Raw genomic sequence first — 15713 nt, forward strand, 5'->3', positions numbered from 1 at the left:
CTGGTACCCGTGGAGCTGTCCGCTAACGGGGAGTTGCACCTTCAGGAGAGGGGGACATTTCATTAACAAAACTGCAAAAACAAAACGCGCCAAGGGGCATTCAGCACTCAAAGGGTTAACAATGTCAGCCCACAAGTCTGGTCACACGTGATCAGTAAACAGCAGAAGGATTAATTACACCACAGCTGTCCCCATTACCTCACACTCCAAGGGCCCCACAACAGTGATCATTCCCATACGGAGGGAGGCACCCCAGCTGAGGGGAGACATAACTCTGAAATACCCCCCCCCCCCCCCCCGTGAGTGGCGGTGGGAGGGGTTGCTCCGGAGACGGTGATTAATCGAGCACCCCGTCATGTTCGCACTTGGTGGAGCAGCGATTCATTCATCGCTTTTGCCAAGTCAAGATAAAGCAACTTTGTGCAATCTCTGTCGAGGCAACGTCTTGTCATTTTAATTCTTCACTCAAAAGGCCAAGTGTGTGTCTACCCTCCCACTCCTTCATTACATGCCTGCAGTTTAGATGGTGTGGCGGGCCTTTCTCTGCTACTTTACGTCTGCGAGTCTTGCGCAAGGAACCCAAATGAAAAACCTGTTCTGTGGAATGCTTGGCCTGTGGGGTAGGCCGCACTCTGGGAGCCGTATTTCTTCACACGCTGTTTCTAAGTATAAGTTTTGCAACTTGAGCAGATTATACAATGTGCACCAGCCTTCAGAGACAGCACTGGAGGAGGAGGAGAAAGAAGGGGATTTCTTAACCCTCTGAGCGCTGGCTTTCACTCCGAGATGTCCACTTCACGGGGTTCTGTAACCAAGCGAACCTTCAAAACTAGCGCGGCGATGGTTCATTTGTTAATTCCACCGCTGTGTATGGGACACACACACACACAAAGAAATAAGCACCTGTGTGAGGTGCAGTAGGGTGGCCTGCGCCCATGGAAACGAAGTCAGGAGAGAAAATTGGGAGCAGAACTAAAAACACGAACAAGTCCAGGAGCAGTTCTTTATCCTGCTGCCCGTATCCTAACTTGCACCAAGTCCTGTTCACCCATCTCCCCTGTGCTCGCTGACTCAAACTAACAATCCTCAGCCTTGTGTTCAAATCCCTCCATGGCCTCGCCGCCAACCTCCTCCAGCCCTACATACAATCAGAGAACGGTTACAGCACGGAAGGCGGCCATTCGGCCCGTCGAGCCCGTGCCGGCTCTCTGCACGAGCACTTCAGCTAGTCCCACTCCCCCACCCGTTCCCCGTAGCCTTGCAATTTTTTTTCCTTCAGGTACTTATCCAACTCCCTTTTGAAAGCAGCGCTCCGAGGGTTAAGAAATCCCCTTCTTTCTCCTCCTCCTCCAATGCTGTCTCTGAAGGCTGGTGCACATTGTATAATCTGCTCAAGTTGCAAATCTTATACGTTCAGGCTGTGCATTCCAGATCCGAACCACTCGCTGCGTAAAAAAGTTTTTCCTCATGTCGCCAATCATCTTAAATCGTTGTCCTCTGGTTCTCGACCCTTCCGCCAATGGGAACAGTTTCTATCTACTCTGTCCAGACCCCTCATGACTTTGAACACCTCTATCAAATCTCCTCTCAATCTTCACTGCTCTAAGAAGAACAACCCCAGCTTCTCCAGTCTATCCACGTAACTGAAGTCTCTCATCCTTGGAATCATTCTCGTAAATATTTTCTGCACCCTCTCTCAGGCCTTCACATCCTTCCTAAAGTGCGGTGCCCAGAATTGGACACAATACTCCAGTTGAGGCCAAACCAGTGTTTTATACAGGTTCATCATAATTTCCACACTTTTGTACTCTATACCTCTATTTATGAAGCCCAGGATCCCGTAAGCTTTTTTTAACCGCTTTATCAACCTGCCCTGCCACCTTCAACGATTTGTGCACATATACCCCAAGGTCTCTCTGTTCATGCACCCCCTTTAGGATTGTACCCTTTAGTTTATATTTCCTCTCTTCATTCTTTCTACCAAAATGTATCACTTCGCACTTTTCTGCGTTAAATTTCATCTGCCACGTGTCCGCTCATTCCACCAGCCTATCTCTGTCCTCTTGAAGTCTATCACTATCCTCCTCGCTGTTCACTACACTTCCAAGATTTGTGTAATCTTCAAAGTTTCAAATTGTGCCCTGTACACCCAAGTCCAAGTCATTAATATACATCAAGAAAAGCAGTGGTCCTAGATACGACCCCTGGGGGGACACCACTGTATATCTTCCTCCAGTCCGAAAAACAACCGTTCACCACTGCTCTCTGTTTCCTGTCACTTAGCCAATTTCGTATCCATGCTGCCACTGGCCCTTTTATTCCATGGGCTTCAACTTTTGATCACAAGCCTATTATGTGGCACTTTGTCGAACACCGTTTGAAAATCCATGTACACCACGTCAACCGCATTGCCCTCATCAACCCTCTCTGTTACCTCATCAAAAAACTCGGTCAATTTGGTTAAACACGATTTGCCTTTAACAAATCCGTGCTGGCTTTCCTTAAATAATCCACACTTGTCCAAATGACTCTTAATTTTGTCCCTGGTTATTGTTTCTGAAAGCTTCCCCACTACCGAGGTTAAACTGACTGACCTATAATTGCTGGGTTTATGTTTACACCCTTTTTTGAACAAGGGTGTAGCATTTGCAATTCTCCAGTCCTCTGACACCACCCCCATTTCTAAGGAGGATGGGAAGATTATGGCCAGTAGCTCCGCGATTTCTTCCTTCACTTCCCTCAGCGTCCGAGGATGCATCCCATCTGGTCCTGGTGACTTATCTACTTTAAGTACAGACAGTCTTTCTAGTACCTCCTCTTTATCAATTTTTATCCTATCCTCTACCTCCTCCTTCACTATGTCTATGTCTTCCTTGGTGAAGACAGATGCAAAGTACTTATTTAGTACCTCAGCCATACCCTCTGCCTCCATGCGTAGGTCTCTTTTTTGGTCACTAATCGGCCCCACCCTTCCTCTTACTACCCGTTTACTATTTATATGCCTATAGAAGACTTTTGGATTACCTTTTATGTACGCTGCCATTCTATTCTCATACCCTCTCTTTGCCCCTCTTATTTTCTTTTTCACTTCTCCCCTGAACTTTCTATATTTAGTCTGATTCTCAGATGTATTCTCGACCTGACATCTGTCATACGCGCTCTTTCTGCTTCATCTTACTCTCGATCTCTTTTGTCATCCAGGGAGCTCTGGCTTTAGTTGTCCTACCTTTCCTCCTAGTAGGAATGTACCTCGACTGTACCCAACTATTTCCTTTTTAAAGGCAGCCCATTGTTCCATTACAGTTTTGCCTGCCAATCTTGGATTCCAATTTACCCGGGCCGGATCCATTCTCACCCCACTGAAATTGACCTTCCTCCAACTAAGTATTTTTACTCTAGATTGCTCTCTGTCCTTTTCCATAGCTAATCTAAACCTTATGATACTATGATCACTGTTCCCTAAATGTTCACTTACTGACACTTGCTCCACTTGACCTACCTCATTCCCCAGAACCAGATCCAGCAATGCCTCCAGAAACATACTGATCAAGAAAGTTCTCCTGAACACACTTCAGAAATTCTTCCCCCTCTCTGCCCTTTACACTATTACTATCCCAGTCTATATTAGGATAGTTGAAGTCCCCCGTTATCACTACTCTATAGTTCTTGCATCTCTCTGTAATTTCTCGGCAAATTTGCTCCTCCATATTCTTCCCACTAGTTGGTGGTCGATAGAATACACCCAGTAGTGTAATGGCACCTCTATTATTTCTTAACTCTAGCCATATAGATTCTGTCCTTGACTCCTCCAGGACATCCTCTCTCTCCAGCACTGTAACATTCTCCTTAACCAATACTGCCGCACCTTCCCACCTTATATCCAGGAATATTTAATACCCAATCCTGCCCTTTTCTGAGCCAGATCTCAGTTATTGCCACAACATCATATCCCCATGTGGCTATTTGCGCCTGCAGCTCACCAACCTTGTTTACTATGCTTCATGTGTTCATATACACACACCGTAAACCTGAGATCTCTGCGCTCCTCCAATTCTGGCCTCTTGCGCATCCCCAATTTTCATCGCCCCACCATTGCCGGCTGTGCCTTCAGCTGCCTGGGCCCTAAACACTGGAATTCACTCCCTAAACCTCGCCGCCTCTCTCTCCTCCTTTAAGACACTCCTTCGAACCTACATCTTTGGACCAAGCTTCTGGTCGTCTATCTTAATATCTCGTTATGTGGTTCGGTGTCAATTTGTTTGTCTGATAACTCTCCTGTGAAGTGCCCTGGGATCTTTTACCACATTAGAGGCGCTATATAAATGCAAATTGTTGTTTGTTGTTCTGTATCCTGTCTATGGCCTTAAATTACAAGCCTCTCTGCCGCCTTGTAGGACTGGTGTGATGTTGGGTGGAAGCGAGGCAGAGCACAGCAGAGAGCCAATGATTGACATGGACAATACAGTTACACCGTCCGAAGCACTCGGTCCCCTCAGCTGTGAGAATACATTTACACAGGGATTAAAAAAGAGGAAGATCTGGAACAAACCTTCGTGCATTTCCAGGATGTGAACTGTGTCTCCCACCTGCAGGGAGAGCTCCAGCTCTTGGGAGGAATCATAGTTGTAGATGGCTGAGGAGAGAAAGAGAATGCAGTTAATTTCAAATCGAAATTCAAAGTGAGTGCTTGCATTATTACCTCACTGCGCTGTTTTGCCAACTGCAGGAGTTTTTGGTGGCAGGGCTGTGAAGCAAACAAGGCAACGATGCTGTCTCCTGAGCATCGAGCCGGCGCTACCCTCCCAGCCGTGGCTCAGTGGGTAGCACCCTCGCCTCCGAGTCAGAAGGTTGTGGGTTCAGGTCCCACTCCAGGGACTTGAGCACAAAAATCTAGGCTGACACTCCCAGTGCGGTGCTGAGGGAGTGCTGCACTGTCGGAGGTGCCGTCTTTCGGATGAGACGTTAAACCGAAGCCCCGTCTGCTCTCTCAGGTGGACGTAAAAGATCCCACGGCACTATTTCGAAGAAGAGCAGGGGAGTTCTCCCCGGTGTCCTGGGCCAATATTTATCCCTCAATCAACATCACTAAAAACAGATTATCTGGTTATAATTACATTGCTGTTTGTGGGAGCTTGCTGTGCGCAAACTGGCTGCCACGTTTCCTATATTACAACAGCGACTGCACTTCAAAAACGACTTAATTGGCTGTAAAGCGCTTTGGGACGTCCTGAGATTGTGAAAGGCACTGTATAAATATAAGTCTGTCTGTCTGTCTTTCTCCTTACAATATCTGGCCGTTGACAGACTGAGTGACTAAACCCAGCTGTAAAAGCCAGTTTCACACTCAGTGGCCTTCTCAGACTAACCCTGGCCACTGGGGAAGGTAAAGGGGCCAGAAATGCAAGTCACATTCTGTGTCCGAGCTCACCCTGCTAACAGAATGGATTCCACAGCACTGGGAGTCTCAGGCAGTGTTCTTGAACTTCTGCAAGTCAAGTTCTTTTAATGTATTCACGGTAGAAGACGTTCAATCTCAAGAAGAGTGTAACAAGTGAGCTAATTAAATAATGACTGGACAATGGCGCAACCCAATCATGACCCAAAGAGTGATAGGATGCTACTCCCCCACACATGAAGATCTCAAATGTGTCACCATCAGCCTGGGGGCGGGTGTTAGGCAGCGGCCTTATGTTTTCACACTGGAGCAGTCACCAACTGACCCATTCACACACCGTGCCAAGCAATACAGCTCAGAGTCCCGACAGCAGGGTGCAGAGCTGGGAAACCATGAGAACTATGATCATAGAATCACAGAATGAATCAGCACGGAAGGAGGCCATTTGGCCCATCGTGCCTGTGCCGGCTCTTTCAAAGAGCGATCCAATTAGTCCCACTCTCCCCAATTAGTCCCACTCCCCCCTGCTCTTTCACCATAGCCACGCAAATTATCCCTTTTCAAGTATTTATCCAATTCCCTTTTGAAAGTTGCTATTGAATCTGCTTCTACCGTTTCAGGCAGTGCATTTCAGATCATAGCAACTCGCTGTGTAATTTTTTCCCTCATATCGCCTCTGGCCTCATGATGAATGGACTTTTAACTTCCTATTTAATGCCTTTGTTTAAATGGTGGTTGCTGATGACACACAGAGTGCTGACTGAAGGAGGTCACTGGGACCAAGAAACAGATTGTGCTGACTCACCAGTAGGCTTATGACTGCATCGCTAATTGAGGTAATTCTGCCACATCACGCCCATTCTTAACCTCAGTAAGTGCTCCCGGGCAGATTTTTCTTTCCTGCATTTTAGGACAGGGTAGATGCTGAGAGGCTGTTTCCCCTGGCTGGAGAGTCTAGAACTAGGGGGGCACAGTCTCAGGATAAGGGGTCGGCCATTTAGGACTGAGATGAGGAGGAATTTCTTCACTCAGAGGGTGGTGAATCTTTGGAATTCTCTACCCCAGAGGGCTGTGGATGCTCAGTCGTTGAGTGTATTCAAGGCTGAGATCGATAGATTTTTGGACTCTAGGGAATCAAGGGATATGGAGATTGGGCGGGAAAGTGGAGTTGAGGTCGATGATCAGCCATGATCTTATTGAATGGTGGAGCAGACTCGACGGGCCGTGTGGCCGACTCCTGCTCCTATTTCTTATGTTCTTAAAAGAAATGTGAGGGTTAAAGTGTTCCACAATTTTGAGCTCTTGAGAATGAGTTATTGGCCCCGATTTTAACTCCAGGTGGTTTCCCCGCTCAGACCAGAGTTAAAATTGCAGTCGGTTCTCAATGATGTCATCAGGCCGCAACATGTATATGTAAAAATGGACCCTGTTGGCTCCGGGCACCTGTCAGGAGAGCAGGTTCAAATTGCAGATGTTGCGATCATGGCGGCTTTCGGACAGGTAAGAGCCAGGGCGATTTTAACTGCCCACCCGCCAGATTCCTGCTGAGCGAGTTGGGTTAAAATTGGCCCGAGCGTGGAGGAAGGAGGAAGGGGGGAGGGGGGAGGGTTTTTGAAATTTAGGAGGAATATGTGAAGAATGTTTAGAGAAACACGCTCTCTGGTAATATTTATAAAATAGTGAGAGATTGGATGCTAGAGGCGAGCGGGTTACGTTAGCGTGAGAGAACTGTTAGAAGAGTCTCCCCAGGCAATGACCATCTCCAACAAGCGAGACTCTAACCATCTCCCCTTGACATTCAATGGCATTACCATCGCTGAATCCCCCACCATCAACATCCTGAGGGTCACCATTGATCAGAAACTGAACTGGACCAGCCATATAAATACTGTGGCTACAAGAGCAGGCCAGAGGCTGGGAATTCTGCGGCGAGTGTCTCACCTCCTAACTCCCCAAAGCCTTTCCACCATCTACAAGGCACGAGTCAGGAGTGTGATGGAATACTCTCCACTTGCCTGGATGAGTGCAGCTCCAACAACACTCAAGAAGCTCGACACCATTCAGGATAAAGCAGCCCGCTTGATTGGCACTCCATCCACCACCTTCAACATTCACTCCCTCCACCACCGGCGCACTGTAGCTACAGTGTGTACCATCTACAAGATGCACTGCAGCAACTCGCCAAAGCTCCTTCAACAGCGCCTTCCAAACCCGCGACCTCTACCACTTAGAAGGACAAGGGCAGCAGACGCATGGGAACATCACCACCTCCAAGTTCCCCTCCAAGCCACACACCATCCTGACTTGGACCTGTATCGCGTTCCTTCACTGTTGCTGGGCCAAAATCCTGGAACTCCCTTCCTAACAGCATTGTGGGTGTACCTACACCATATGGACTGCAGCGGTTCAAGAAGGCGGCTCACCACCATCTTCTCAAGGGCAATTAGGGATGGGCACTAAATGCAGGTCTAGCCAGCGATGCCCACATCCCATCAATGAATAAAAAAAAAGATATGGGAGCAAGATTCAAGGCTTGGACAGATTTGGGGGCTAAGAGAAAGTTGAGAGCTGCTGAGGGGAAAAGAAGTGGCAGCTTTAGGAGATGTGGGAGTTCAAAATGAGATCAGAGGCGTTACTGAGGCCAACAAACCCCCATCAATGCCATCAGCATTCAACGTTTGAACAATATATATTGAGAGGGGCTTGGAGTGGAACAATAGCAGCCTCACAACATCAGAACCAAACATGAAACAACAATCTGATTGTTTTCAGAATAAATCTGCAGAATCGTCTTAATTCATAGTCCAATGTTTCGGAGCATATCTAGCATTCCATTTTATTATAATTACTGCTGGAGGTTCCTGGGGAATAATAGCACTAGGTATTGAGTTGAAAGAAGAGAGCATTTGTAATCAACGTTTAGAATGTCATTCAGTGTTCAGAAACACAGTCCCCCCCCCCCCCACACCTCGCCCTGAATTTCTTTTATAAGCTTCTGTTCTGCACCTGGACCAGTTTGGTCCCTCACGGCCACAACACACGCCCCACATGTGTACTTAACTGGGGAACAGTGCGGTACTGAGCCACATGGACCAGAGAGGACCCACATTCCATCGCTAGAGGCGAGGAGGAAAGGAAGAGTGAAGAAGGCAAGGAGTTTGAGAGTTTAATGCCCTCAGAAAGGATGAATGAGGTGTTGGAACCGGTGAGATCCGTCTTCATTTCCACACAGCTGGGATAGAGAGAGGAGGAAATGCATGCTGGGAGCTTAGAACGAGACAGGGCAGAGATAGAGAGTGATGGGAAAGGTTGCAATAGAGAGCGGCAGCGGAGACCTTACAAAGTATTAGGAACATAGGAACATGAGTCGGCAATTTAGCCCCTCGAGCCTGTTCTGCCAAAGTGCTTACAGCACAGAACAGGGCACTCATCCCAACTGGTCCATGCCGGTGTTAATGCTCCACATGAGCCTCCTCCCACCCCTCTTCATCTAACCCCAGCACATAACATTCAATTCCTTTCTACCTCATGTGTTTATCTAGCTTCCCCTTGAATGCATCTATGCTCTTCGCCTCAACTACTCCTTGTGGGAGCGAGTTCCACATTCTAACCACTCCCAGGGTAAAGAAGTTTCTCCTGAATTCCCTATGGATTTATTAGTGATTACCTTACATCTATGGCCCCTAGTTGGTTGGTTGGAATCTGGAACTCACTGCCTGAAAGAATGGTAGAGGCAGGAACCCTCACAACATTCAAGAGGCATTTAGATGAGCACTTGAAACGCCATAGCATACAAGGCTACGGACCAAGTGCTGGAAAATGGGATTAGAATAGACAGGGCTTGATGGCCGGTGCGGACACGATGGGCCGAAGGGCCTCTTTCTGTGCTGTATAACTATGACTAGTTCTGGTTTTGCCCGTAAGTGGAGTGTGTGGCCTCCTTATTCTCCCCACCAAAATGTATCACCTTGCACTTATCTATATTGAAGTTCATTTGCCAATTACACGCCCATTCTGCAAGTTTATTAATGTCTTTTGTCGCAGTCCTCCTCTGTATTAACTGCACCCCCCCCAATTTGGTGTCATCCGCAAATTTTGAAATCGCACTTCCGATTCCCGAGTCCAAATCGTTTATGTAAATGGTGAACAACAGTGGTCCCAGCACCGATCCTTGCGGAACACCATTTGCCAGTTTGAGTAACTACCTTTAACCCCTACTCGCTGTTTTCTGTTTTGTAGCCAGCTTGCTACCCATTCTGCTATTTGTCCCCCAACTCCACATGTTCTGATCTTAGTCATGAGTCTACTATACTATGCGGTACCTTATTGAAGGTTTGGAAATCCAAATATATTACGTCTACCGCATTGCCCTTATCTACCCTTTCTGTTACTTCCTCAAAGAATTCAGTAAGGTCGGGCAAGCATGGCCTTCCCTTTTGGAATCCATGCTGACTACTCTTTATTATATTTTCAGTTTCTAGATGTTTTTCTATTACATCTTTGAGTAAGGATCCCATTATCTTTCCTGCTGAAGTTTAAAGTGAATTGTAGTCCTTTGCCAGTCTGCGCATGAGGCAGTAAGTGGGAAAGGTGCTTTGATTACCCAACTGCACTTAATGCACTTGCCTCCTAGGCTTCACAGCTCCAGGGTCAAACTGATTTCCCCACCTCCATTGTTCAGGCCTCTCTCCTGAAGGTTTTGACTCATAACAACATAAGAAGTAGGAGCAAGAGTAGGCCATACAGCCCCTCGGGCCTGCTCCGCCATTCAATAGGATCATGGCTGATCCAAACTTAGACTCACGTCCACTTCCCTGCCCTCTTCCCGTAACCCCTAATTCCCTTATCTGCTAGGAAACTGTCTATCTCCGTTTTAAATTTATTTAATGTTGCAGCTTCCACAGCTCTCTGGGGTAGCAAATTCCATAGATTTACTACCCTCTGAGTGAAGAAGTTTCTCCTCATCTCAGTTTTGAAAGGGCAGCCCCTTATTCTAAGATTATGCCCCCTAGTTCTAGTCTCAACCATCAGTGGAAACATCCTCACCAAATCCACCCGATCAAGCCCCCTCACAATCTTATATGTTTCGATAAGATCGCCTCTCATTCTTCTGAACTCCAATGAGTAGAGGCCCAACCTACTTAACCTTTCCTCATACGTCAACCCCCTCATCTCCGGAATCAACCAAGTGAACCTTCTCTGAACTGCCTCGAGAGCAAGTATATCTTTTCTTAAATATGGAAACCAAAACTGCACGCAGTATTCCAGGTGTGGCCTCACCAATACCCTGTATAACTGCAGCAAGACTTCCCTGTTTTTATACTCCATCCCCCTTGCAATAAAAGCCAAGGTTCCATTGGCCTTCCTGATCACCTGCTGCACCTGCACACTAACTTTTTGTGTTTCATGCACCAGGACCCCCAGATCCCTTTGTACTGTAGCACTTTGCAGTTTCTCTCCATTTAGATAATAACTTGCTCTTTGATTTTTTTCTGCCAAAGTGCATAACCTCACACTTTCCAGTGTTATATTCCATCTGCCAAGTCTCTGCCCACTCACTTAGCCTGTCTATGTCCTTTTGCAGGTTTTTTATGTCCTCCTCACTCACTGCTTTCCCTCCCATGTTTGTATCGTCGGCAAACTTGGGATATGTTGCACTCGGTCCCTTCCTCCAAATCGTTTATATAGATTGTAAAGAGTTAGGGTCCCAGCACTGACCCCTGTGGAACACCACTAGTTACTGATTGCCAGCCCGAGAACGAACCATTTATCCCAACTCTTTGTTTTCTACAATTCCACAGAGCGGGAAGCCTTGTGCTATCTCACCTGTGCCCATTCCTCACCTGTCAGTCCAGTGACATCTGGCAGGCTATTCCATTTTGGGGGGGGGGGAGTGGGGGCGGAGGGCAGTGCTTTCCTTAGTCGAAGGTGTAATAACTGAGGTCAGCTAACTCAACACAGACTAGAAAGAAAACACCTACAATTCACCTCAGCACCCCCGAGAGCTAGTAAGGGGGAAAAAAAACAATGTCAGAGTTTGCAACGCTGATAAATATCCGTTGACCTCCTGCGAGAATGGTTGCTCGTGCGGATGTTGAGTGGGGCCTGGATCAGCTGCAGCCCCCCAAGGCCTAGAAACATAGAAGATAGGAGCAGGAGTAGGCCATTCGGCCCCTCGAGCCTACTCCGCCATTCAATGAGATCATGGCTGATCATCCAAATTCAGTACCCGATCCCTGCTTTCTCCCCATATCCCTTGATCCCTTTAGCCTTAAGAAATATATCTAACTCCTTCTTGAATATATTTAATGAATTGGCCTCAACTGCCTTCTGTGGCAGAGAATTCCACAGGTTCACCACTCTCTGGGTGAAGAAATTCCTCCTCATCTCTGTCCTAAATGGCTTAACCCCTTATCCTTAGACTGTGACCCCTGGTTCTGGACTCCCCGACCATCGGGAACATCCTTCCTGCATCTAGTCTGTCTAGTCCTGTTAGAATTTTATAAGTTTTGATGAGATCCCCTCTCAATCTTCTAAACTCCAGCGAGTATAAGCCCAATCGACACAATCTCTCCTCATACATCATTCCTGCCATAAAAACATAGAAACATAGAAGATAGGAGCAGGAGTAGGCCATTCGGCCCTTCGAGCCTGCTCCGCCATTCAACGAGATCATGGCTGATCATCCAAACCCTAACACCTGGTCCCTACACCGCCAGCCATCCCACCCAAGCCCTATCCCCGTAACCCCGTAACCCCACGTATTTAATCCTCCCTAACACTAAGGGCCAATTTTTATCATGGCCAATCAACCTAACCCGCACATCTTTGGACTGTGGGAGGAAACCGGAGCGCCCAGAGGAAACCCACGCAAACACGGGCCATCCCAGGCCTGTCTTTGTTTGGCTGGGTTGGAAGCCCCACTCCAGGGCTTGAGCACAGAATCCAGCCTAGAGCAGTGCTGAGAGCGCACTGCATTGTTGGAGGTGCGGCACTTCTGCTGAGTGTTAAACAGAAGCCGCCCTCCCCCGCTCATTCCAGTGGTCCAGTTGGATGGCATGACTGGAAGCCCAAGAAGATTGAGTCAACAATCCTCCCTCAACCAAAAAAAATCAACTTCCCCTCAGAGCAGAGAAGGTTAAGTAAGGGGAGATTTAATTGTAAATTATGAGGGGTTTTAACAGAGTAGATAGGGAGAAAATGTTTCCAGTGGCAGGAGGGTCAGTAAGCAGAGGGCACAGATTTACGATAATTGGCAAAGGAACCAGAAGGGAGAGGAGGTGAAATATTTTTACGCAGCGAGTTGTTGTGATCTGGAATGCGCTGCCTGAAAGGGCGGTGGAAGCAGATTCAATAGTAACTTTCAAAAGGGAATTGGATAAATACTTGCAAAGGAAAAATTTGCAGGGCTGTGGGGAAAGAATAGGGGAGTGGGACTAATTGGAGAGCTCTATCAAAGAGCCGGCACAGGCACGATGGGCCAAATGGCCTCCTTCTGTGCTGTAAGATTCTCTGATTCTATAACTAGTCATTAATCTCACTGCTGGTGTAGAATGGCTGATGCACTTATCTACTTAACAACAGTTACTGTACTTCAGATTAATTCATTGTATTTGAACTTTGAGATGTTTGCGAGACTTGCAATAAGGTGATGTCTCGGCTCACACATAATGAAAGGCCACCTGTGGATTCGAAGGGCAGTTGGCACAGTGGAACGGTATTCCGCAGGAGCCAGAGCCTTCAGGAAATGAGGAGGCGAATCCGAAAGTTAAACTGTGGACTAAATTCCTTTTACATGTGGCTCCTGAGTTCCTGAGGTGTGACTGAGGGTGTGGCCGGACAGGACGTGACAGGAACTGACTGCAAGTACACATGAACAGAGACCGACTGTATCTCGCTGTCCTGGTAGCTTCTGATGAGGTACCTTTGACTGTGATGTTGAGTGCACTGGGGGGCTTTCCAGCAGATGAACCCCCCCCATCTCTCGATGCTTTTCGATACTCTGTGCGCTCCAGGTATGTCACATTCCAATCACCCACTACCCAGAAAATCCAGTTAAACATCACCCAAGTCATGTGTGATCCTGAGCAGTGATTGGTGGCAGGGAATTCATCAATGCAGAAGGTCATAGCTGAGCCCAATCCTTGCCCCTCACCCAGGCACTTGTCTTCCAGCAGGAATCACTGGCGAGTGAACAGGAACCCTGGCTGACCCCCATCTCCCTAACCCACAGACACTGAAACCAATGGTTGCACCCTAATTGCTGCCCAATTGAGATCAGCAAGCACAGCTCAGAGCAGCAATCGAGCTCATTACCTTTCTGGTCTGATTTGTGGAAAGTGTTTGAGAATACTTTTCTTGTTTTAATTCATTCACGGGATGCAGGCATCGCTGCTCGGCCAGCATGTATTGCCCATCCCTAATTGCCCTCGAGACGAGCCACCTTCTTGACAACTGAGGCCATTTCGGAGGGCAGTTAAGAGTCAACCACATTGCTGTGGGTCTGGAGTCACATATCGGCCAGACCGGGTAAGGACTGCAGATTTCCTTCCCTAGTGAACCGGATGGGTTTTTACGACAATCCGATAGTTTCATGGTCACCATTGCTGATACGAGCTTTGTATTCCAGATTTATTTAATTAACTAAATTTAAATTCCACAGCTGTCGTGGTAGGATTTGAACTCACGTCTCTGGATTATTATCCCAGGAACATAACCACTATGCTACCATTCACTTCCATGCAGCAACTAGTATTTATATAGTACCTCAGTACAATAAAATGCCTCAGTGTGCTTCACCAGACTCTGAGCAACGATGGAAGAGCTTGGGCGGTGGCTGAAACCGTAGACAGAGAAGTAGATTTTGAAAAGGTTTCTGAAGGAGGGGTGAGAGCGATTGAGGTACGGAGGTTTAGGGAGAGCATGTGACAGGACTTGCATTTATAAAAGAGTCTCATTACATTCTCCAGACGCCCCAAAGTACTTCACAGCCATTGAATTACTTCTGCCAACATAACTGGGCCAAGATGTCTGCATGCTCCGTGACCAAGGGCGTGAATACTAAACAAAATATTAACAAGTTACGGTAATTAGTTGAACACGTGCCGAACCATGTTGAATTTTTCATATGAAGTGACACCTCAGGGACTGGAAATCTCACACCTGGGGATTGTCCGATGTTTTGGGCCTACTTGTTTTGAAACCTAGAATTGGTCAGTGGTCAGGGTTCAATAAACGTCCAGTTAAAGTGGCTGTACCCTTCCTTGAAAAGTGTGTTCAAATCTAAACATAGCTTGTGCGAGTGACGGAGTGGATTAACTATCATGCAACTGTAAAACTTGTGGGTAATCAGGTCCTCACTCGTCTGAGCACTTAACTCCTGCCCCACCCATGACTCAATGTGTCAGGAGATACTGGCAGCAGGTTAAATGATCCCTCTGTTGTAAATCTGTGTGTTATACTGGGTGCAGCTTTTATAGGGGCTTAATTTTGTGCTCAGTGAGGAATGCCACAGGATAGACAGTTTCTGTTTCAGGCAGTGTGTCAGCATCTGGATGCAGAGGAAAGCTCCCTCTACACTGTCCCATCAAACACTCCCAGGGCAGGTGCAGCACGGGTTAGATACAGAGCAAAGCTCCCACTACACTGTCCCATCAAACACTCCCAGGGCAGGTACAGCACAGGTTAGATACAGAGTAAAGCTCCCTCTACACTGTCCCATCAAACACTCCCAGGGCAGGTACAGCACGGATTAGATACAGAGTAAAGCTCCCTCTACACTGTCCCATCAAACACTCCCAGGGCAGGTACAGCACAGGTTAGATACAGAGTAAAGCTCCCTCTACACTGTTCCATCAAACACTCCCAGGGCAGGTACAGCACAGGTTAGATACAGAGTAAAGCTTCCTCTACACTGTTCCATCAAACACTCCCAGGGCAGGTACAGCACAGGTTAGATACAGAGTAAAGCTCCCTCTACACTGTTCCATCAAACACTCCCAGGGCAGGTACAGCACAGGTTAGATACAGAGTAAAGCTTCCTCTACACTGTTCCATCAAACACTCCCAGGGCAGGTACAGCACAGGTTAGATACAGAGTAAAGCTCCCTCTACACTGTCCCATCAAACACTCCCAGGGCAGGTACAGCACAGGTTAGATACAGAGTAAAACTTCCTCTACACTGTCCCATCAAACACTCCCAGGGCAGGTACAGCATGGGTTAGATACAGAGTAAAGCTCCCTCTACACTGTTCCATCAAACACTCCCAGGGCAGGTACAGCACGGGTTAGATACAGAGTAAAGCTCCCTCTACACTG

At 47.4% G+C, this 15713-nt stretch overlaps 1 protein-coding gene across 1 annotated transcript in view; it reads right to left on the reverse strand.

Moving 5' to 3' along the window:
* Window positions 1-15713, reverse strand: part of dock5 (dedicator of cytokinesis 5) — a 283772-nt gene that overhangs the window by 189763 nt on the left and 78296 nt on the right. The window contains exon 2 of the mRNA XM_085971247.1: window positions 4550-4633. Coding sequence (XP_085827373.1) covers window positions 4550-4633 — 84 coding nt within the window. The remainder of the gene's footprint in view (window positions 1-4549; window positions 4634-15713) is intronic.

Source organism: Somniosus microcephalus, chromosome 30 (genome assembly GCF_052327205.1).
Source record: "Somniosus microcephalus isolate GS21.2 chromosome 30, FLI_Smic_1.0, whole genome shotgun sequence".
Lineage (NCBI taxonomy): Eukaryota > Metazoa > Chordata > Chondrichthyes > Squaliformes > Somniosidae > Somniosus > Somniosus microcephalus.